At 54.5% G+C, this 22,865-nt stretch overlaps 1 protein-coding gene across 1 annotated transcript in view; it reads left to right on the top strand.

Annotated features, from left to right (window-relative positions):
- The window catches only part of LOC138672419 (ribosomal RNA processing protein 1 homolog A-like), a 51,686-nt gene that overhangs the window by 4,164 nt on the left and 24,657 nt on the right, over positions 1-22,865 (top strand). Inside the window, exons 2-4 of the mRNA XM_069760384.1 lie at positions 2,950-3,032; positions 5,126-5,183; positions 5,261-5,346. Coding sequence (XP_069616485.1) covers positions 2,950-3,032; positions 5,126-5,183; positions 5,261-5,346 — 227 coding nt within the window. The remainder of the gene's footprint in view (positions 1-2,949; positions 3,033-5,125; positions 5,184-5,260; positions 5,347-22,865) is intronic.

Consider the following 22,865-nt stretch of genomic DNA (forward strand, 5'->3'; position numbering starts at 1 on the left):
GGGGTGTATGGGGTGAAGAGCAGGAGGAGGGGAGCGGGGTGTATGGGGTGAAGAGCGGGAGGAGGGGAGCGGGGTGTATGGGGTGAAGAGCGGGTGCAGGAGGAGGAGGGGAGCGGGGTGTATGGGGTGAAGAGCGGGTGCAGGAGGAGGAGGGGAGCGGGGTGTATGGGGTGAAGAGCGGGAGGAGGAGGAGGGGAGCGGGGTGTATGGGGTGAAGAGCGGGAGGAGGAGGAGGAGGGGAGCGGGGTGTATGGGGTGAAGAGCGGGAGGAGGAGGGGAGCGGGGTGTATGGGGTGAAGAGCGGGTGCAGGAGGAGGAGGAGGGGAGCGGGGTGTATGGGGTGAAGAGCGGGAGGAGGAGGGGAGCGGGGTGTATGGGGTGAAGAGCGGGAGGAGGAGGAGGAGGGGAGCGGGGTGTATGGGGTGAAGAGCGGGTGTAGGAGGAGGAGGGGAGCGGGGTGTATGGGGTGAAGAGCGGGAGGAGGAGGAGGGGAGCGGGGTGTATGGGGTGAAGAGCGGGTGCAGGAGGAGGAGGGGAGCGGGGTGTATGGGGTGAAGAGCGGGAGGAGGGGAGCGGGGTGTATGGGGTGAAGAGCGGGAGGAGGAGGAGGGGAGCGGGGTGTATGGGGTGAAGAGCGGGAGGAGGAGGAGGGGAGCGGGGTGTATGGGGTGAAGAGCGGGAGGAGGAGGAGGGGAGCGGGGTGTATGGGGTGAAGAGCGGGTGTAGGAGGAGGAGGGGAGCGGGGTGTATGGGGTGAAGAGCGGGAGGAGGAGGAGGGGAGCGGGGTGTATGGGGTGAAGAGCGGGAGGAGGAGGGGAGCGGGGTGTATGGGGTGAAGAGCGGGTGTAGGAGGAGGAGGGGAGCGGGGTGTATGGGGTGAAGAGCGGGAGGAGGGGAGCGGGGTGTATGGGGTGAAGAGCGGGAGGAGGAGGAGGGGAGCGGGGTGTATGGGGTGAAGAGCGGGAGGAGGAGGGGAGCGGGGTGTATGGGGTGAAGAGCGGGAGGAGGAGGGGAGCGGGGTGTATGGGGTGAAGAGCGGGAGGAGGAGGGGAGCGGGGTGTATGGGGTGAAGAGCGGGTGCAGGAGGAGGAGGGGAGCGGGGTGTATGGGGTGTAGGGTGCAGGAGGAGGAGAGGAGCGGGGTGTTTGGGGTGTAGGGTGCAGGAGGAGGAGGGGAGCGGGGTGTATGGGGTGTTGGGTGCAGGAGGAGGAGAGGAGCGGGGTGTAGAGTGCAGTGAGGAGGAGGAGGGGAGCGGGGTGTATGGGGTGTAGGGTGGGTGCAGGAGGAGGAGGGGAGCGGGGTGTATGGGGTGTAGGGTGCAGGAGGAGGAGGGGAGCGGGGTGTAGGGTGCAGGAGGAGGAGGGGAGCGGGGTGTATGGGGTGTAGGGTGCAGGAGGAGGAGGGGAGCGGGGTGTATGGGGTGTAGGGTGCAGGAGGAGGAGGGGAGCGGGGTGTAGGGTGCAGGAGGAGGAGGGGAGCGGGGTGTAGGGTGCAGGAGGAGGAGGGGAGCGGGGTGTATGGGGTGTAGGGTGCAGGAGGAGGAGGGGAGCGGGGTGTATGGGGTGTAGGGTGCAGGAGGAGGAGGGGAGCGGGGTGTATGGGGTGTAGGGTGCAGGAGGAGGAGGGGAGCGGGGTGTATGGGGTGTAGGGTGCAGGAGGAGGAGGGGAGCGGGGTGTATGGGGTGTAGGGTGCAGGAGGAGGGGAGCGGGGTGTATGGGGTGTAGGGTGCAGGAGGAGGAGGGGAGCGGGGTGTAGGGTGCAGGAGGAGGAGGGGAGCGGGGTGTATGGGGTGCAGGAGGAGGAGGGGAGCGGGGTGTATGGGGTGTAGGGTGCAGGAGGAGGAGGAGGGGAGTGGGGTGTAGGGTGCAGGAGGAGGAGGGGAGCGGGGTGTAGGGTGCAGGAGGAGGGGAGCGGGGTGTATGGGGTGTAGAGTGCAGTGAGGAGGAGGGGAGCGGGGTGCAGGAGGAGGGGAGCGGGGTGTATGGGGTGTAGAGTGCAGTGAGGAGGAGGGGAGCGGGGTGTATGGGGTGTAGGGTGCAGGAGGAGGAGGAGGGGAGCGGGGTGTATGGGGTGTAGGGTGCAGGAGGAGGAGGGGAGCGGGGTGTATGGGGTGTAGGGTGCAGGAGGAGGAGGGGAGCGGGGTGTAGGGTGCAGTGAGGAGGAGGGGAGCGGGGTGTATGGGGTGTAGGGTGCAGGAGGAGGAGGAGGGGAGTGGGGTGTAGGGTGCAGGAGGAGGAGGGGAGCGGGGTGTAGGGTGCAGGAGGAGGGGAGCGGGGTGTATGGGGTGTAGAGTGCAGTGAGGAGGAGGGGAGCGGGGTGTAGGGTGCAGGAGGAGGAGGAGGGGAGCGGGGTGTATGGGGTGTAGAGTGCAGTGAGGAGGAGGGGAGCGGGGTGTATGGGGTGTAGGGTGCAGGAGGAGGAGGAGGGGAGCGGGGTGTATGGGGTGTAGAGTGCAGTGAGGAGGAGGGGAGCGGGGTGTATGGGGTGTAGGGTGCAGGAGGAGGAGGAGGGGAGCGGGGTGTAGGGTGCAGGAGGAGGAGGAGGGGAGCGGGGTGTATGGGGTGTAGAGTGCAGTGAGGAGGAGGGGAGCGGGGTGTATGGGGTGTAGGGTGCAGGAGGAGGGGAGCGGGGTGTATGGGGTGTAGAGTGCAGTGAGGAGGAGGGGAGCGGGGTGTATGGGGTGTAGAGTGCAGTGAGGAGGAGGGGAGTGGGGTGTAGGGTGCAGGAGGAGGAGGGGAGCGGGGTGTATGGGGTGTAGAGTGCAGTGAGGAGGAGGGGAGTGGGGTGTAGGGTGCAGGAGGAGGGGAGCGGGGTGTAGGGAGGAGGAGGAGGGGAGCGGGGTGTATGGGGTGTAGAGTGCAGTGAGGAGGAGGGGAGCGGGGTGTAGGGTGCAGGAGGGTCCCGGCGGGGGGTTCCGATCTTCTCACTAACCTGCTCTCTTTGGTCAGGAGGCTTCACGGCTGATGAGTTCTGCAAGATCTGGAAGGGTCTGTTCTACTGTATGTGGATGCAGGACAAACCCCTGCTGCAGGTAAGGAGGGGCTCCGCTTATGTGGGGTGGAGGTGTGGCGGCGTGCCCCTGTGGAGGGTGGGTGTGCTATGGCCCCTGTGGAGGGGGGTGTGGCGGCGTGCCCCTGTGGAGGGTGGGTGCGCTGTGACCCCTGGGAGGGTGGCGGCGTTCCCCTGTGGAGAGGGGGGGGTGCGCTGTGGCCCCTGGGAGGGTGGAGGTGTGGCGGCGTGCCCCTGTGGAGGGTGGTGCGCTGTGACCCCTGGGAGGGTGGCGGCGTGCCCCTGTGGAGGGGGGGTGTGCTATGGCCCCTGGGAGGGTGGAGGTGTGGCGGCGTGCCGCTGTGGAGGGTGGGTGTGCTGTGGCCCCTGGGAGGGTGGCGGCGTGCCCCTGTGGAGGGGGGGGTGTGCTATGGCCCCTGGGAGGGTGGAGGTGTGGCGGCGTGCCCCTGTGGAGGGAGGGTGTGCTATGGCCCCTGGGAGGGTGGCGGCGTCCCCCTGTGGAGGGTGGGTGTGCTATGGCCCCTGGGAGGGGTGGAGGTGTGGCGGCGTGCCCCTGTGGAGGGAGGGTGTGCTATGGCCCCTGGGAGGGTGGCGGCGTGCCCCTGTGGAGGGGGGGGGGGTGCGCTGTGACCCCTGGGAGGGTGGCGGCGTGCCCCTGTGGAGGGGGGGGGGGGGGGTGCGCTGTGACCCCTGGGAGGGTGGCGGCGTGCCCCTGTGGAGGGGGGGGGGGGTGCGCTGTGACCCCTGGGAGGGTGGCGGCGTGCCCCTGTGGAGGGGGGGGGGGGGGCGCTGTGGCCCCTGGGAGGGTGGAGGTGTGGCGGCGTGCCCCTGTGGAGGGAGGGTGTGCTATGGCCCCTGGGAGGGTGGAGGTGTGGCGGCGTGCCCCTGTGGAGGGTGGTGCGCTGTGACCCCTGGGAGGGTGGCGGCGTGCCCCTGTGGAGGGGGGGTGTGCTATGGCCCCTGGGAGGGTGGAGGTGTGGCGGCGTGCCGCTGTGGAGGGTGGGTGTGCTGTGGCCCCTGGGAGGGTGGCGGCGTGCCCCTGTGGAGGGGGGGTGTGCTATGGCCCCTGGGAGGGTGGAGGTGTGGCGGCGTGCCCCTGTGGAGGGAGGGTGTGCTATGGCCCCTGGGAGGGTGGCGGCGTCCCCCTGTGGAGGGTGGGTGTGCTATGGCCCCTGGGAGGGGTGGAGGTGTGGCGGCGTGCCCCTGTGGAGGGAGGGTGTGCTATGGCCCCTGGGAGGGTGGCGGCGTGCCCCTGTGGAGGGGGGGGGGGGTGCGCTGTGACCCCTGGGAGGGTGGCGGCGTGCCCCTGTGGAGGGGGGGGGGGGGTGCGCTGTGACCCCTGGGAGGGTGGCGGCGTGCCCCTGTGGAGGGGGGGGGGGTGCGCTGTGACCCCTGGGAGGGTGGCGGCGTGCCCCTGTGGAGGGGGGGGGGTGCGCTGTGGCCCCTGGGAGGGTGGAGGTGTGGCGGCGTGCCCCTGTGGAGGGAGGGTGTGCTATGGCCCCTGGGAGGGTGGAGGGTGGCGGCGTGCCCCTGTGGAGGGGGGGTGTGCTGTGGCCCCTGGGAGGGTGGAGGTGTGGCGGCGTGCCCCTGTGGAGGGGGGGTGTGCTGTGACCCCTGGGAGGGTGGCGGCGTGCCCCTGTGGAGGGTGGGTGTGCTGTGGCCCCTGGGAGGGTGGAGGTGTGGCGGCGTGCCCCTGTGGAGGGTGGGTGTGCTGTGGCCCCTGGGAGGGTGGAGGTGTGGCGGCGTGCCCCTGTGGAGGGTGGGTGTGCTGTGGCCCCTGGGAGGGTGGAGGTGTGGCGGCGTGCCCCTGTGGAGGGTGGGTGTGCTGTGGCCCCTGGGAGGGTGGAGGTGTGGCGGCGTGCCCCTGTGGAGGGTGGGTGTGCTGTGGCCCCTGGGAGGGTGGAGGTGTGGCGGCGTGCCCCTGTGGAGGGGGGGTGTGCTGTGGCCCCTGGGAGGGTGGAGGGAGGGTGTGCTATGGCCCCTGGGAGGGTGGAGGTGTGGCGGCGTGCCCCTGTGGAGGGTGGGTGTGCTGTGGCCCCTGGGAGGGGTGGAGGGGGCGCCGTGGCCCCCGGGGAGGGAGGGTCAGTAGTAATGTCAGTGTTTCCCGTTCTGCAGGAGGAGATGGCGGTCACCATGGCACAGCTGGTCCACGCCCTGCAGTCCCGGCCCTCCCGTATGTATTGCCCATCCCCCTTCTTGCTCCTCCTCCTCCTCCTCCTCCTCCCTGATTCTGGTTCCTTCTCTCCGCAGAGAATCTTTTCATCCGCAGTTTTTGGCAGACGTTGAACCGCGAGTGGAACGGTATTGATCGTCTGCGGCTGGACAAGTTCTACACGGTGAGGAGCATGCAGTCATGTGACTGTGGTGAGGGGGATAATAATCTTTATATAGCGCCGACGTATACCGCAGCGCTGTACCATTCAGAGGTTTACATACAACAGTCATAAGTAACATAGATAACAATACAATAATGGAGGCGCCAATAATGGCGGCCTGCTGAAAGAGGTGGGGTGACCGAGTACAGGGGCTCGTGTACAGTGATGGTCCGGCCATCTTCAGGGAACGGGGGGAGGTAAAGGTGGGCCGGGGTAGTCATCAGCCGGTATTTGTGGTGCTTTTGGGAGTGATGGCGTTTGATGGAGAGTTATGTTCAGAGAGATAGTGAATGGACTGTATATAGAAGGACTTCGATTAGGGAACGTGATGGGTCGCCCCAAACAGATGTGTTTTGAGGGAGCGCCTATAACTGTGTAAGTTGTGGTTAGTTCTAATTTGTTGGGGTAGAGCATTCCAGAGAATTGGTGCAGCTCAGGAGAAGTCTTGGAGCCAGTAGTGGGAGGTACGGATTAGTGTGGATGTTATTGAAAGGGTAGGTGATAGACAAAAATGAGGGAGGAGATGTAGGGGGACCGCACTGTGGAGAGGACACATAGGGTGATAGACAGAAATGAGGGAGGAGATGTAAGGGGGCCGCACTGTGGAGAGCTTTGTGGGTGAGAACAAGTACTTTGAATTGTATCCTGTAATGAATGGGCAGCCAGTGTAACGACTGGTGAAGAGCGGACGCGTCCGAGTAACGATTAGCTAGATAGACGACCCTGTCTGCTACATTAAGGATGGACTGGAGAGGGGAAAGTCGAGTGAGGGGGAGGCCAATTAATAGAGCATTGCAGTAGTCCAGGCGGGAGTGGATCAGGGCGACAATGAGGGTTTTTGTTGTCTCCATGGTGAGAATAGGGCGGATTCTAGAGATGTTCTTTAGGTGTAAGCGACACGAGCGGGCAAGAGATTGTATATGGGAGGTGAAGGAGAGATCGTAGTCAAACATAACACCAGACAGCGCGCCTGCTGCCGGGATGTTATTATGGTGCCATCCACGGAGAGGGAAATGTCAGGTTTAGGGAGGTTAGTAGACGGTGGGAGCAGAAGAAGTTCAGTTTTGGAGAGGTTGAGTTTCAGATAGAGAGCGGACATGATGTTAGAGACTGCGGACAGACAGTCAGTGGCGTTCTGTAGTACGGCGGGGGTAAGGTCAGGGGATGACGTATATAGTTGTGTGTCGTCGGCATAAAGATGGTACTGAAAGCCAAATCTGCTGATGGTCTGTCCAATTGGGGCCGTGTAGAGAGAGAACAGAAGGGGGCCAAGGACTGAGCCCTGAGGTACCCCGACAGTGAGAGGAAGAGGAGATGAAGTGGAGCCAGAGAACAGAACACTGAAGGGGCGGTCAGAAAGATAGGAGGAGAACCAGGAGAGAGCAGTGTCCTTAATGCCTAGTGACTGGAGCCTAGAGAGCAGGAGAGGGTGGTCAACAGTGTCAAAAGCTGCAGAAAGGTCGAGAAGAATGAGCAGAGAGTGGTCACCGTTACGTTTTGCTGTCAGAAGGTCATTGGTCACTTTGATGAGTGCAGTTTGTCGAGTGTAGGGGGCGGAAACCGGACTGTGAGGGGTCTAGGAGGGAGTGAGTGGAGAGGTAACAGGTAAGGCGGGAGTAGATCAGGCGCTCCAAGAGTTTAGAGATGAAGGGGAGATTGGAGACTGGTCTGTAGTTTGTGCAGGATGGGTCGAGGGTGGGTTTCTTTAGTAATGGAGTAATGATAGAGTGTTTGAAGGAGGAGGGGAAAATGCCAGAGGAGAGGGAGAGATTAAAGATTGTAGTTAGGTGACTTGTGACAACTGGAGAGAGAGACTGGAGGAGATGTGAGGAAATGGGGTCTGTGGTGCATGTAGTCGGACGAGAAGAGGAGCTTGGAGACTTCTTCTGTGATGGGATCAAATGTGGAGAGTGAGCCAGGGGAGATGCAGGGAAGGATGGGAGTCATTGCACTTGGTGATTGGGAGCGGATTTCCTGACAAATATTCTCTATTTTCTCTATAAAGTGGGAGGCCAGGTCACCAGCACAGATGTCTGATAGGGGCTTGTGCTTTTGGCCTGAGGAGGGAGTGAAAGGTGTCAGTTTCTTGGGGTTGTTGGCTAGTGAGGAGATCAGGGTGGTGAAGTCTGTTTGGCGAGGTGACGGGCAGAGTCATAGTTCCTTAGCTTTATCCTTGATACATTTATCTGGTGTGTGAGTTTTCCTCCATAAGCGTTCAGCACTCCTCGAGCATCGCTGGAGAAGCCGGGTTTGCGATGTGACCCAGGGCTGTTTAGTCTGTGTGGAGGTTCTGAGGGTGAGGGGAGCTACTTGGTCCAGGGAACCGCAGGAGAGAATATATGTAGAATATCCACAATAGATAAAACTCCTGCTCCCACAATCCCTTCTCTTGTGGCCGTGGGCGGCTGTTCCAGCTGAAGTGCCGGTCTCCAGACTCCCCCAGATACATTCTCCTCCCCTAATAGAAGCAGCCGGCCTTCTACACCGCTTCACCACATTGCCAGGCTGGCATCCGACAGTTGGTCACGGTAGATGTAATTTATCTAGTCCACATCTTATTTCACTGTAGTCCGCTGCTGCTCCATCTTTGGCTTTGAGCTTGTCTGGTCCTCGTCTTGGGACTCTAGTAGCGTGAATGTACACATGAGCGTCACAGAGTAGGACCGCTACCGTCAGTCGTGTCTGTATTATGGAGTCACAATCTGGAGTGGTATGAGGAATGTAGCGATAACACATGGACCCTCCCATCCGATAAGGCACCATTTCCACACATCCACCATAAGTCGGCCCTAGCGTCTGATCCAGAAGGACATGGCCTCGTGCCACATTCATGGTGGGTCTGCGGGATGAGGAACCTACATGATTTAGGTTAATGGTCCCCGTTAAACTCTGGAAGCTCATGCCATTTTCGGGATGCGTGCTTACTCCATTGGCCTTTCTGTTTTAAGGGTTTATGAGGAAGGGCTCCAGGAACGAGTCTTTAGAAGTATAAGGTTGGGGAGTCACAGTCTTATTTAGAACAAGTTGGTCCCTGATATCCTTACAATAAGTGTCCTTATCGGTCCGTGTCCTCCGGCATATTTATGCCCATCGCGTATAGTCCTGCGTCCATCACGGAGGGGTTCTCTATCGTCCAAGTTTAAGGGAAGAGAGTTTTTCTATTCGCCACGACAGCACCCACTAGAGAGAGGGGGTCCGCCCCTAGGAACAGGAAACCTACAGAGAGATAAAAGGGGCGGCCCCCCCTCGCTCCTCAGTTGGTTTCCTGTTCCTAGAAGGGAACCCACAGAGAAGCTCTATGGTGCTAAGAAGAGGAAACCTGCCTGGGCTACCGCCTGTGTCGACTCTGCTGAGCGACAGGGGTCCCAGAGCAGGTAGACAGTGTCGGGGGAATGTTCCTGCGGGCTCCCCCCTCATCTGGTGCGGCTGACAGGAAAGCCTGAAGGTGCCAACGGTCTCCCTGCTGCGACACCGTTGGGTAAGTGCTGACAAATGCACGGCGCAGTGTGGATACCTGCAGTAATGCCCTCCTGAGTGGAGCTGAGCAGCGGATGGCGTTCCCGGGCGGAATCTTCCCTCCGGTCCCTCCAGAGGTAAGAGGCGACATGGTGGTGGAAGCAGCGCTTACGGCGGCGTCTTCCGGTATGCTGCGGGCGCATGCGCAGTAGCGTCGGCGTCCCCTGGAAGAAAGCTTGAACTTCGGGGGTCGGAGTACCATTTCCGGGGGAACCGCCATATTGGATTCCCCCATGCGATCCCAGGGTCCGGACGCCGGACTTGTGAGTAAAAAAAAAAAAAAAAAAAAAGGAGGAAATAGAAAGGGGATGTGTGCAGGAGTTACTGCACTATAAAAGTGAGGATTAGAAGTGCAGTCAGTGTGCATTATGTCGTCCCAAGAGGAGGTCCGTGTGCACCCCATGGGAGAGCCACTAGTACCTAGTAGCGAAACCAGAAAAAAGAGCAGTGGACACTCTAAAATAAGTGACTCCACTGACAAATCGGGAAGGAAGTCGTCCCGTTCCACATCCCAGACTAAGGCAACCCCGCAGCCGGTAAAATTAATACGCTGGGTGAGTGTGTATATATAGCTTCACTGAAGCTTATATTGATTCCTCTGCTTATATTATTCTAGGCAAAGAGGACGGGGAAGAGTAAGCACAAACAATGTGCTATATGTACCGAACCCCTGCCTGACTCCTATTCTAAGAGTCTATGTCAGGCTTGTATAGATAACACCTTACGGCAGGAGGAGTCGGTTAAGATGAATGAGATACGGCTCATAATTCGGGAAGAACTTCAGTCGTTGGGAGGCGGTTCTTCCTCGGTTAATATAGAGAAAAAGAAAAGAAGAGTATCTTCACCTAAAGCTGACACGTCAGCAGAGAGTGGGGAGGTCTCTCAGCTGTCCGATTCTTCAGGGGAAGAAGACTTTGTTTGTTTTCCAACTGATGGTATAAACAACTTGAGAGAGGCCATAGTCTTGGCGTATAAAGTGGGAGGAAAAGATCCTCCAAGGCATATAGGAGCACACTCTACAAGAGCCTTGTCGACTTCCTGGGCGGAAAGGGCGAATGTGCCAATAGACCTTATATGTAAGGCTGCAACTTGGTCTTCACCTAATACCTTCTATAAGCATTATAGATTAGATCTATCCTCTGCTTCTGACCTAACCTTTGGTGTATCGGTCCTTGACTCAGTAAACCCACCCAGTCTATAGTCTCTGTAAATCTCTCTAGTGGGTGCTGTCGTGGCGAATAGAAAATACCGGATTACTTACCGGTAATGCTCTTTTTATAGAGCCCACGACAGCACCCGTTCACATCCCTCCCTTTTCTGTATATAGTCGCACATGGTGCTTTTTTGGTGAGGTGTAAATATTAGAAAGATGTAGTATGAGGTTGTAAATATGTGTGTATATATATATATATATATATATATATGTATATACCTGAACCTGTTAACTAAAACCTGGCGGCGGTTCCTCCTATTCTCTGTAAAACAACTGAGGAGCGAGGGGGGGCCGCCCCTTTTATCTCTCTGTAGGTTTCCTGTTCCTAGGGGCGGATCCCCTCTCTCTAGTGGGTGCTGTCGTGGGCTCTATAAAAGAGCATTACCGGTAAGTAATCCGGTATATCAGACTTGGGCTCTGTGCCCACGTTGCAGAATCTTCCTCATCAAAACCAGACTTCCTTGCCAGGAAATCCGCTCACGTTTTTCTAGCATTTTTCTCGCTTTTTTTTTTTTCCCATGTGTCCCAATAAAATTATATAGGAAGTGCTAGTCAAAAGATGGGAAAAAAAAACAGGGTATTTAGTTGATACGTTTTTTTGAAAAAAAAAGTGTATACTAAGCTGCTCCACCAATCGTCAAGGTATACCCATATAGAGCAGTCCTATCCAATGTCTATAATCCCTATCTGATGTATTTAAAACCTGATCATCTGTATAGTACCTGTATAAGCAGGGTTCAAAGAGGGAATATCCATGTAGACATGCTGGATGGAAAAAGACACCGCATGGGCACAACAATGCGGAATTCCATTTAAAAATAATGTGATATGTTCTGTAAGCGTTACCGCAGCGGAAAAAAAGCTTAAAAAGCGCAACCTGGGCACATAGCCCAACAAGTGAGACCAGACCGAACTGTACAACATTTGGCCACTTCTTCTGATTGTCGGTGTAGTCAGGAGGCTTCTACCCTTACTGTCTTTCCTCAGGCTACGGGAGGGTTGTAGGCCCAGACCCATAGCCAGTGTGACGCATACGTACCACCGTAGGGCAGGAGACCATGTCACACAGGTCTAATTTATAACGGAGATATTAAACTAGAAAGTGGTAACTGTCTCCATCCTTCAAAGCAAAAATAAGGCACAGGGTGCGTCCACTTTATTCGGTGGCTTTCTTGGGTCAGCTGTCTGTCTGTAGGTCAGGTCTTGGCTCAGCTGTCTCTCTGTAGGTCAGGTCTTGGGTCAGCTGTGTCTGTCTGTAGGTCAGGTCTTGGCTCAGCTGTCTGTCTGTAGGTCAGGTCTTGGCTCAGCTGTGTGTCTGTAGGTCAGGTCTGGCTCAGCTGTCTGTCTGTAGGTCAGGTCTTGGCTCAGCTGTGTGTCTGTAGGTCAGGTCTGGCTCAGCTGTCTGTCTGTCTGTAGGTCAGGTCTTGGGTCAGCTGTCTGTCTGTAGGTCAGGTCTTGGGTCAGCTGTCTGTCTGTAGGTCAGGTGTTGGCTCAGCTGTCTGTAGGTCAAGTCTTGGCTCAGCTGTCTGTCTGTAGGTCAGGTCTTGGCTCAGCTGTCTGTCTGTAGGTCAGGTCTTGGCTCAGCTGTCTGTCTGTAGGTCAGGTCTTGGCTCAGCTGTGTCTGTCTGTAGGTCAGGTCTTGGCTCAGCTATCTGTCTGTAGGTCAGGTCTTGGCTCAGCTGTCTGTAGGTCAGGTCTTGGCTCAGCTGTCTGTCTGTAGGTCAGGTCTTGGCTCAGCTGTCTGTCGGTCAGGTCTTGGCTCAGCTGTCTGTCTGTAGGTCAGGTCTTGGCTCAGCTGTGTCTGTCTGTAGGTCAGGTCTTGGCTCAGCTGTGTCTGTCTGTAGGTCAGGTCTTGGCTCAGCTGTCTGTAGGTCAGGTCTTGGCTCAGCTGTGTCTGTCTGTAGGTCAGGTCTTGGCTCAGCTGTCTGTCTGTCTGTAGGTCAGGTCTTGGCTCAGCTGTCTGTCTGTAGGTCAGGTCTTGGCTCAGCTGTCTGTAGGTCAGGTCTTGGCTCAGCTGTCTGTCTGTAGGTCAGGTCTTGGCTCAGCTTTCTGTCTGTAGGTCAGGTCTTGGCTCAGCTGTCTGTCTGTAGGTCAGGTCTTGGCTCAGCTGTCTGTCTGTAGGTCAGGTCTTGGCTCAGCTGTCTGTCTGTAGGTCAGGTCTTGGCTCAGCTGTCTGTCTGTAGGTCAGGTCTTGGCTCAGCTGTCTGTCTGTAGGTCAGGTCTTGGCTCAGCTGTCTGTCTGTAGGTCAGGTCTTGGCTCAGCTGTCTGTCTGTAGGTCAGGTCTTGGCTCAGCTGTCTGTCTGTAGGTCAGGTCTTGGCTCAGCTGTCTGTCTGTAGGTCAGGTCTTGGCTCAGCTGTCTGTCTGTAGGTCAGGTCTTGGCTCAGCTGTCTGTCTGTAGGTCAGGTCTTGGCTCAGCTGTCTGTCTGTAGGTCAGGTCTTGGCTCAGCTGTGTCTGTCTGTAGGTCAGGTCTTGGCTCAGCTGTGTCTGTCTGTAGGTCAGGTCTTGGCTCAGCTGTGTCTGTCTGTAGGTCAGGTCTTGGCTCAGCTGTCTGTCTGTAGGTCAGGTCTTGGCTCAGCTGTCTGTCTGTAGGTCAGGTCTTGGCTCAGCTGTGTCTGTCTGTAGGTCAGGTCTTGGCTCAGCTATCTGTCTGTAGGTCAGGTCTTGGCTCAGCTGTCTGTAGGTCAGGTCTTGGCTCAGCTGTCTGTCTGTAGGTCAGGTCTTGGCTCAGCTGTCTGTCGGTCAGGTCTTGGCTCAGCTGTCTGTCTGTAGGTCAGGTCTTGGCTCAGCTGTGTCTGTCTGTAGGTCAGGTCTTGGCTCAGCTGTCTGTCTGTAGGTCAGGTCTTGGCTCAGCTGTCTGTCTGTAGGTCAGGTCTTGGCTCAGCTGTCTGTCTGTAGGTCAGGTCTTGGCTCAGCTGTCTGTCTGTAGGTCAGGTCTTGGCTCAGCTGTCTGTCTGTAGGTCAGGTCTTGGCTCAGCTGTGTCTGTCTGTAGGTCAGGTCTTGGCTCAGCTATCTGTCTGTAGGTCAGGTCTTGGCTCAGCTATCTGTCTGTAGGTCAGGTCTTGGCTCAGCTGTCTGTAGGTCAGGTCTTGGCTCAGCTGTCTGTCTGTAGGTCAGGTCTTGGCTCAGCTGTCTGTCGGTCAGGTCTTGGCTCAGCTGTCTGTCTGTAGGTCAGGTCTTGGCTCAGCTGTGTCTGTCTGTAGGTCAGGTCTTGGCTCAGCTGTGTCTGTCTGTAGGTCAGGTCTTGGCTCAGCTGTCTGTAGGTCAGGTCTTGGCTCAGCTGTGTCTGTCTGTAGGTCAGGTCTTGGCTCAGCTGTCTGTCTGTCTGTAGGTCAGGTCTTGGCTCAGCTGTCTGTCTGTAGGTCAGGTCTTGGCTCAGCTGTCTGTAGGTCAGGTCTTGGCTCAGCTGTCTGTCTGTAGGTCAGGTCTTGGCTCAGCTGTCTGTCTGTAGGTCAGGTCTTGGCTCAGCTGTCTGTCTGTAGGTCAGGTCTTGGCTCAGCTGTCTGTCTGTAGGTCAGGTCTTGGCTCAGCTGTCTGTCTGTAGGTCAGGTCTTGGCTCAGCTGTCTGTCTGTAGGTCAGGTCTTGGCTCAGCTGTCTGTCTGTAGGTCAGGTCTTGGCTCAGCTGTCTGTCTGTAGGTCAGGTCTTGGCTCAGCTGTCTGTCTGTAGGTCAGGTCTTGGCTCAGCTGTCTGTCTGTAGGTCAGGTCTTGGCTCAGCTGTCTGTCTGTAGGTCAGGTCTTGGCTCAGCTGTCTGTCTGTAGGTCAGGTCTTGGCTCAGCTGTCTGTCTGTAGGTCAGGTCTTGGCTCAGCTGTGTCTGTCTGTAGGTCAGGTCTTGGCTCAGCTGTGTCTGTCTGTAGGTCAGGTCTTGGCTCAGCTGTGTCTGTCTGTAGGTCAGGTCTTGGCTCAGCTGTGTCTGTCTGTAGGTCAGGTCTTGGCTCAGCTGTGTCTGTCTGTAGGTCAGGTCTTGGCTCAGCTGTGTCTGTCTGTAGGTCAGGTCTTGGCTCAGCTGTGTCTGTCTGTAGGTCAGGTCTTGGCTCAGCTGTGTCTGTCTGTAGGTCAGGTCTTGGCTCAGCTGTGTCTGTCTGTAGGTCAGGTCTTGGCTCAGCTGTGTCTGTCTGTAGGTCAGGTCTTGGCTCAGCTGTGTCTGTCTGTAGGTCAGGTCTTGGCTCAGCTGTGTCTGTCTGTAGGTCAGGTCTTGGCTCAGCTGTGTCTGTCTGTAGGTCAGGTCTTGGCTCAGCTGTGTCTGTCTGTAGGTCAGGTCTTGGCTCAGCTGTGTCTGTCTGTAGGTCAGGTCTTGGCTCAGCTGTCTGTCTGTAGGTCAGGTCTTGGCTCAGCTGTGTCTGTCTGTGGGTCAGGTCTTGGCTCAGCTGTCTCCTTCTGTCTGTCTGTAGGTCAGGTCTTGGCTCAGCTGTGTCTGTCTGTCTGTAGGTCAGGTCTTGGCTCAGCTGTGTCTGTCTGTCTGTAGGTCAGGTCTTGGCTCAGCTGTCTGTAGGTCAGGTCTTGGGTCAGCTGTCTGTCTGTAGGTCAGGTTTTGGCTCAGCTGTGTCTCTGTAGGTCAGGTCTTGGCTCAGCTGTGTCTGTCTGTAGGTCAGGTCTTGGCTCAGCTGTGTCTGTCTGTAGGTCAGGTCTTGGCTCAGCTGTCTCTGTCTGTAGGTCAGGTCTTGGCTCAGCTGTGTCTGTCTGTAGGTCAGGTCTTGGCTCAGCTGTCTCTGTCTGTAGGTCAGGTCTTGGCTCAGCTGTGTCTGTCTGTAGGTCAGGTCTTGGCTCAGCTGTGTCTGTCTGTCTGTGGGTCAGGTCTTGGCTCAGCTGTGTCTGTCTGTAGGTCAGGTCTTGGCTCAGCTGTGTCTGTCTGTAGGTCAGGTCTTGGCTCAGCTGTGTCTCTCTGTAGGTCAGGTCTTGGCTCAGCTGTCTGTCTCTCTGTAGGTCAGGTCTTGGCTCAGCTGTGTCTGTCTGTAGGTCAGGTCTTGGCTCAGCTGTCTGTCTGTGGGTCAGGTCTTGGCTCAGCTGTGTCTGTCTGTAGGTCAGGTCTTGGCTCAGCTGTCTGTCTGTAGGTCAGGTCTTGGCTCAGCTGTCTCTGTCTGTCTGTGGGTCAGGTCTTGGCTCAGCTGTCTGTAGTGAGGTGTGGATCTAGCTGGGCTTTCTCTCAAGCTTTATGGCTCTCAGTTGTCAGTAGAACTTTGAAGGATCCATTAATTTGAGGCTCGGGCTGTCCTGACGTGTCTTTGCCCACCACCCAGTCTCCGGGCTGCAGGGGGCTTCCACAGAATCTGGAAGAGAATGGTAAACTCGAGCGCATACGTCAGACAAGCATTTTGTAAGTGCAATAAAAGATGATGATCTATCATGTTGTATCTGGAGCTGCTGTGGAAACTACAACCCTCGCCTGGGGCCGACCCAATGACCCCTCATGTGGGCTGAGGCCTGTCTTTTTGTTGGGAACATACCTGATTGAGAAGAGTGCAAGGGGCAAGCATGCTGTCCATGGTCTGCCCGTTTCAGCCATGACGCTCTGGATTTTCAGTTTCAGGGTCCCATTCAATCTCTACCGCTACCTTGTGGCTGGTACACGGCATGAAGGCCGCGCCACTCCCATATATTCTATAGAGCCATTACACACAGTGATCTGTTTCACGGGTTTATTTCTGTTAATGTTGATGATTATGGCTTACAGCCAATGAAAACCCAAAAGTCATTATCTCAGTAAATTAGAATACTTTAGAACACCAGCTGGAAAAATGTCGTCCTACTGAAATGCATGTTCAGTAAATGCCCTCAATACTTGGTCGCGGCTGCTTTTGCATCAATTACTGCATCACTGCGGCGTGGCATGGAGGCGATCAGCCTGTGGCGCTGCTGGGGGGTTATGGAAGCCCAGGTTGCTTTGATAGCAGCCTTCAGCTCCTCTGCATTGTTGGGTCTGGTGTCTCATCTTCCTCTTGACAATAGATTCAGGAGAGTTTGCTGCCCATCAAGCCCAGTGATACTGTTGTTTTTACACCAGGTATTGGTAATTTTGGCAGTGTGGACAGGGGCCAGGTCCTGCTGGAGAACGACATTTCCATCGCCATAAAGCTTGTCAGCAGAGGGAAGCATGAACTGCTCTACAATGTCCTGGTAGACGGCTGCGCTGACTGTGGCCTTGATAACACACAGTGGACCTACACCAGCAGATGACATGGCCCCCAAACCATCACTGACTGTGGAGACTTCACACCAGACCTCCAGCAGCTTGGATTGTGGCCTCCACTCTTCCTCCAGACTCTGGGACCTTGGATCACTGACAACAGTCCGGTTCTTTTTCTCCTTGGCCCAGGTAAGACGATTCTGGCGTTGTCTATTGGTCATGAGAGGCCGGACACAAGGAATGTGACACTTGTAGCCCATGTCCTGGACACGTCTGTGTGTGGTGAAGCAATGAGTCCAGCAGCAGTCCGCTCCTTGTGAATCTCCCCCACATTATGGAATGGCCTTTTCTTAACAATCCTTTCCAGGCTGCGGTTATCCCGGTTGCTTGTGCTCCTTTTTCTACCACACTTTTTCCTTCCACTCCACTTTCCATTAATCTGCTTGGATACAGCACTGTGTGAACAGCGGCTTGTTTAGCAATGACCTTTTGTGGCTTCCCCTCCTTGTGGAGTGTGTCAATGACGCCTTCTGGACATCTGTCAGGTCAGCAGTCTTCCCCATGATTGTGGAGTTACTGAAACAGACTAAGGGACCTTTATAAACACTTAGGAGCCTTTCCAGGTGTTTGTTAATTATTCTAATTTACTGAGATAATGACTTTTGTATTTTCATTGGCTGTAAGCCATAATCATCAACATTAACAGAAATAAACATGTGAAATAGATCACTCTGTGTAATGACTATAGAATGAGTTTCACTTTTTGTATTGAAGAACTGAAATTCACTTTTTGATGCTCTTCTAATTTTGTGAGCAGCCCCTGCATGTCCATTTGATCACTTCTTCGGTAAAGTGTGTGCCTCTCGCGCTCTATGGTCTCAGCAACCCGACTTCTGAGATTTCTCTTCGTTGTACCCTTGGTGGTGGCTTTATACACACAGGGTATGCTTCTCTCCATCCTGAGAAGAGGTCGGCACGCACAAGTACATCCGTGGGAAGTTGAACGTAGTCTTTCTGAAGGCACTGGGAATCGTAGAGCGGCCTCGTTGTGTGTCTCGTAGGCATCTTGGTGGAGCGTCCCACGTTGTTGAGTGGTTGGCGGCAGTGACACTGAACCCAGGATCATACTAATGGCAGGAGGTGAGGTCCGCTTCCCCTCTCTGACCACAACATTCTCTCCTCTGTCCCTCGCCCACCCCAGCACTCTCCCACCTACCGCACATTCAGAAATCTACACGCCATGAACCCTCATACACTTTCAGACCCCTGCACTCATCGTTGTCCCCAATCTCCTCTTTCCTGTCCTGATCTGGCGGTGTTGGGGGAGGATCTGGAGTGACCCCTCACGGGTAACCCAGTGATTTCCAAATCAATCCACAGGGCGTTGCCAGCAACTGAGAATGACCAGACGGAGACGTATTTCTGGGGGATCACAGCAGATCTCTACCCCGTTTATTATGTCACCTCTTTTATAGTATCTGGCAAGTTATAATTCAACCAATAGTATAAAAACACACTTGCAGCACTTAACCTATAAAAATGCAGGAAAACCGGAAACTACATAGATGGCCGTGTCTACGTGACATAGAAAGAGGCATAACCGCATATGCGTCAGTCTTACACCGCAATACACCCCCGGGTCTCCGATCTTGTTCAGACTGGAGCAATCTGGACCCACAACAGCCATGAACTATACCCAGGTTAAGTAACAGAATTTATCTCGTAAACAACAAGATGGAGTCACAAGCACAAAAATGGAGCCCACTTTAATTTTTCTTGATATAGTCCTTCATAACTGTAAATCACTTCAATGACCCTCTTAGGCTACGTTCACATTCGCGTCTTTGGACGCAGCATCGTGGATGCAACGCACGAAAGACGCAAGTAAAACGCAGGCATTTTTGACGCATGCGTTCAACCTTTTTTTATATATATATATATAGGGTCTTTTCAGTGTCTCTATTTTTTAAGTAAAGAACGCATGCGTCGTACAACGCACAACAACGCAAGTACTTGCGTCTTCTGCGTTGCCAATACACTTCAATGGAGTTTTTGACGCATCGACGACGCAAATGCAACGCAAGTGCGACTCATGCGTTTTTTAAAAATTTTGGAAGCAGAAAAAATGCAACATGTTGCGTTTGCCGCGCCCTGTCGAAACGACGCATGAGTCGCGAAACGCATGACAACGCATGCCTATGCGTCCCCAATGTTAAAGATAGGGATGCATGACGCATGCGTTGTTTTGCGACGACGCTGCGTCCAAAGACGCGAATGTGAACGTAGCCTTAGAAGCCCCCTGGACCAAGTAGCTCCCCTCACCCTCAGAACCTCCAAAGTAAAACAGCCCAGGCTCACATCGCAAACCCGATTTCTCCAGCGATGCTCTAGGTGTGCTGAACGCTTATGGAGGAAATCTCGCACACCAGAAGGCTTCATACACTTCAAATTTATATTAAGGACCTATAACTCTGCCCTTCACCTCACCAAACAGACCTACTTCACCACCCTGATCTCCTCACTATCCAACAACACCAAGAAACTCTTCGACACCATTCACTCCCTCCTCAGGCCAAAAGAACAAGCCCCTATCACAGACATTTGTGCTGATGACCTGGCCTCCCACTTTATAGAGAAAATAGACAATATTCATCAGGAAATCCGCTCCCAGACACCAAGTTCAGTGACTCCCATCCCTCCCCTCATTGCCCCTGGCTCACTCTCCATATTCGATCCCATCACAGAAGAAGAAGTCTCCAATCTCCTCTTCTCGTCTGACTACATGCACCACCGACCCCATTCCCTCACATCTCCTCCAGTCTCTCTCTCCAGTTGTCACAAGTCACCTAACTACAATCTTTAATCTCTCCCTCTCCTCTGGCATTTTCCCCTCCTCCTTCAAACACTCTATCATTACTCCATTACTAAAGAAACCCACCCTCGACCCATTCTGCACAAACAACTACAGACCAGTCTCCAATCTCCTCTTCATCTCTAAACTCTTGGAGCGCCTGATCTACTCCCGCCTTACCGGTTACCTCTCCACTCATTCCCTCCTAGACCCTTCACAGTCCGGTTTCCGCCCCCTACACTCGACAGAAACTGCACTCATCAAAGTGACCAATGACCTTCTGACAGCAAAAAGTAACGGTGACCACTCTCTGCTCATTCTTCTCGACCTTTCTGCAGCTTTCGACACTGTTGACCACCCTCTCCTGCTCTCTAGGCTCCAGTCACTTGGCATTAAGGACACTGCTCTCTCCTGGTTCTCCTCCTATCTTTCTGACCGCTCCTTCAGTGTTCTGTTCTCTGGCTCCACTTCATCTCCTCTTCCTCTCGCTGTCGGGGTACCTCAGGGCTCGGTCGTTGGTCCCCTTCTCTTCTCCCTCTACACGGCCCCAATTGGACAGACCATCAGCAGATTTGGCTTTCAGTACCATCTTTATGCTGATGACACACAACTATACACGTCATTCCCTGACCTTACCCCCGCCGTACTACAGAACGCCACTGACTGTCTGTCCGCAGTCTCTAACATCATGTCCGCTCTCTATCTGAAACTCAACCTCTCCAAAACTGAACTTCTTCTGCTCCCACCGTCTACTAACCTCCCTAAACCTGACATTTCCCTCTCCGTGGATGGCACCATAATAACATCCCGGCAGCAGGCGCGCTGTCTGGTGTTATGTTTGACTACGATCTCTCCTTCACCTCCCATATACAATCTCTTGCCCGCTCGTGTCGCTTACACCTAAAGAACATCTCTAGAATCCGCCCTTTTCTCACCATGGAGACAGCTAAAACCCTCACTGTCGCCCTGATCCACTCCCGCCTGGACTACTGTAACGCTCTATTAATTGGCCTCCCCCTCACGCGACTTTCCCCTCTCCAGTCCATCCTTAATGCAGCAGCCAGGGTCGTCCATCTGGCTAATCGTTACTCGGACGCATCCGCTCTTCACCAGTCGTTACACTGGCTGCCCATTCATTACAGGATACAATTCAAAGTACTTGTTCTCCCCCACAAAGCTCTCCACAGTGCGGCCCCCCTTACATCTCCTCCCTCATTTCTGTATCACCTACCTCTTCTCTCCACAGTGCGGCCCCCTTACATCTCCTCCCTCATTTCTGTCTATCACCCTATGTGTCCTCTCCACAGTGCGGTCCCCCTACATCTCCTCTCTCATTTGTCTATCACCTACACATCCTCTCCACAGTGCGGCCCCCCTACATCTCCTCCCTCATTTCTGTCTATCGGCCTAACCGACCGCTGCGCTCTGCAAATGACTTTTGATTAACCTCTGCACTAATCCGTACCTCCCACTCCCGACTCCAAGACTTCTCCTGTGCTGCGCCAATCCTCTGGAATGCTCTACCCCAAGATATTAGGACCATCCACAATTTGCATAGTTTTAGGCGCTCCCTCAAAACACATTTGTTCAGAGCGGCCTATCACGTTCACTAATCAAAGTTATGTGTGTGTGTAGCCCATTCACTATCTCCATCTATCCCCCACCCCCTGAAGATGGCCGGACCCTCATTGTAAATACATCATTGTAAATACACACCTGTGCTTTGTATCTCCCCCACCTCATTGTAGATTGTAAGCTCTCACCAGCAGGGGCGGCTTATTTCGCTTTAATTATTGTACTAATTGGCCCATGCGACATTTTTGCACATTGGTTGTCGGGGGTGCAGGCAATTTCAGGAAAATCAAGCTGGTCAAATGTAAATATTTAAAGAGATGTTGAACACACAGAGGTTTGTCAATAAATATATATATATATATATATATATTATATATCTCTCTCAAAAAAATAAAGGGAACACTAAAACAGAATATAACTCCAAGTAAATCAAGCTTCTGTGAAATCAAACTGTCCACTTAGGAACAACACTGTTTGACAATCTGTCACATGCTGTTGTGCAGATGGAATAGACAACAGATGGAAATTATTGGCAATTATCAAGACACCCTCAATAAAGGAGTGGTTCTGCAGGTGGGGACCACAGACCACATCTCAGTACCAATGCTTTCTGGCTCATGTTTTGGTCACTTCTGAATGTTGGTTGTGCTTTCACACTCGTGGTAGCATGAGACGGACTCTACAACCCACACAAGTGGCTCAGGTAGTGCAGCTCATCCAGGATGGCACATCAATGCGAGCTGTGGCAAGAAGGTTTGCAGTGTCTGTCATCGTAGTGTCCAGAGGTTGGAGACGCTACCAGGAGACAAGCCAGTACACCAGGAGACATGGAGGGGGCCGTAGGAGGGCAACAACCCAGCAGCAGGACTGCTACCTCAGCCTTTGTGCAACGATGAACAGTAGGAGCACTGCCAGAGTCCTGCAAAATCATGTCCAGCAGGCCACAGATGTGCATGTCTGCACAAACTGTTAGAAACCGACTCCATGAGGATGGTCTGAGTGCTCGACGTTCACAGATGGGGGTTGTGCTCACAGCCCAACACCGTGCAGGACACTTGGCATTTGCCACTGAACACGAGGATTGGCAAATTCACCACTGGCGCCCTGTGCTCTCCACAGATGAAAGCAGGTTCACACTGAGCACATGTGACAGTCTGGAAACGCCGTGAAGAGCTGTGACGGATCCCACCGTGCTGCCACCAATCTGTCACCATTCACGCGGAGGATTCCTTTATCATCCCCACCACTCACACCAATTTGTCATGAACCGGGGTTGTTTGGTTGCCCCTGGTTCCTTCTGAAGGGGATTTATCTATATCCCGCTTCCCAGTTCCGGTTTGGAACTTTCAACTGTGGCGCCCACCTTACCCTCAGGTCAGTCAGGGTGCTGCGCCTAGGTTAATTAGTCGCCCAAAGTGCTGCCTGCTGTGTACTGGCTATTGGGCACAGTGCAGCGAGGGCGATATAACTAGTCCCACACAGGCGGGATCAATAATTATCAATGCTGCCGTCGCTACAAAGATTCCCAAATACACAGAAGAAAGTATGCTTCCTCCAGCTCTGATTTTCCAAGGATTAACGGGTCCAGAGCCAACCCAAATCAGTAGCATAATTCACCTCAGAGGACGCGACAGTACAGTTGGAGCATGGAGAGGCAAGTTAGTAATTTTATATTTTACTCCCAAAAAAACGGTAGGCAGTGTTTACAAAGTATAAAAAGAAATTATAAAGGAGACAAATCATATGTACATTACAAATAAAATGGGATTAAAATTGAAAAGAACACTTACAGGTCGTTATGTCATTGTCATCTTAACTGGCCGTGTGCTGGGGGGGGGGGTGAGGATATATGCATGGGACCCCTCTGTATAGCAGATGGACCCCCGACAAGACACTGAAAGAATGCTGTCTCACTAAGTTATTCCTAGCCCAAAACCCAGGGACTCCCCCTGTGGTGACATCACTTAGAGGCTGACACTTCCCCTTTACTTAGAATATGAAAACTATTTTTTATTCATATCTCGCTGTATGAACCTCGTATAAGAAAGACCCGATGATTAGAATGTGCCCCACATCATGGAGATTCTCTCTGTGTGCACACGGAGTAATTACCTGAACCGCATACAAAGAAATCCACGCTTTGCACTCATTGCGTTTAGCTGGTAGCACTTTCAGTGAGGGATAGATCTATCGATGGAC

This window comes from Ranitomeya imitator, chromosome 3 (genome assembly GCF_032444005.1).
Source record: "Ranitomeya imitator isolate aRanImi1 chromosome 3, aRanImi1.pri, whole genome shotgun sequence".
Classification (NCBI taxonomy): domain Eukaryota; kingdom Metazoa; phylum Chordata; class Amphibia; order Anura; family Dendrobatidae; genus Ranitomeya; species Ranitomeya imitator.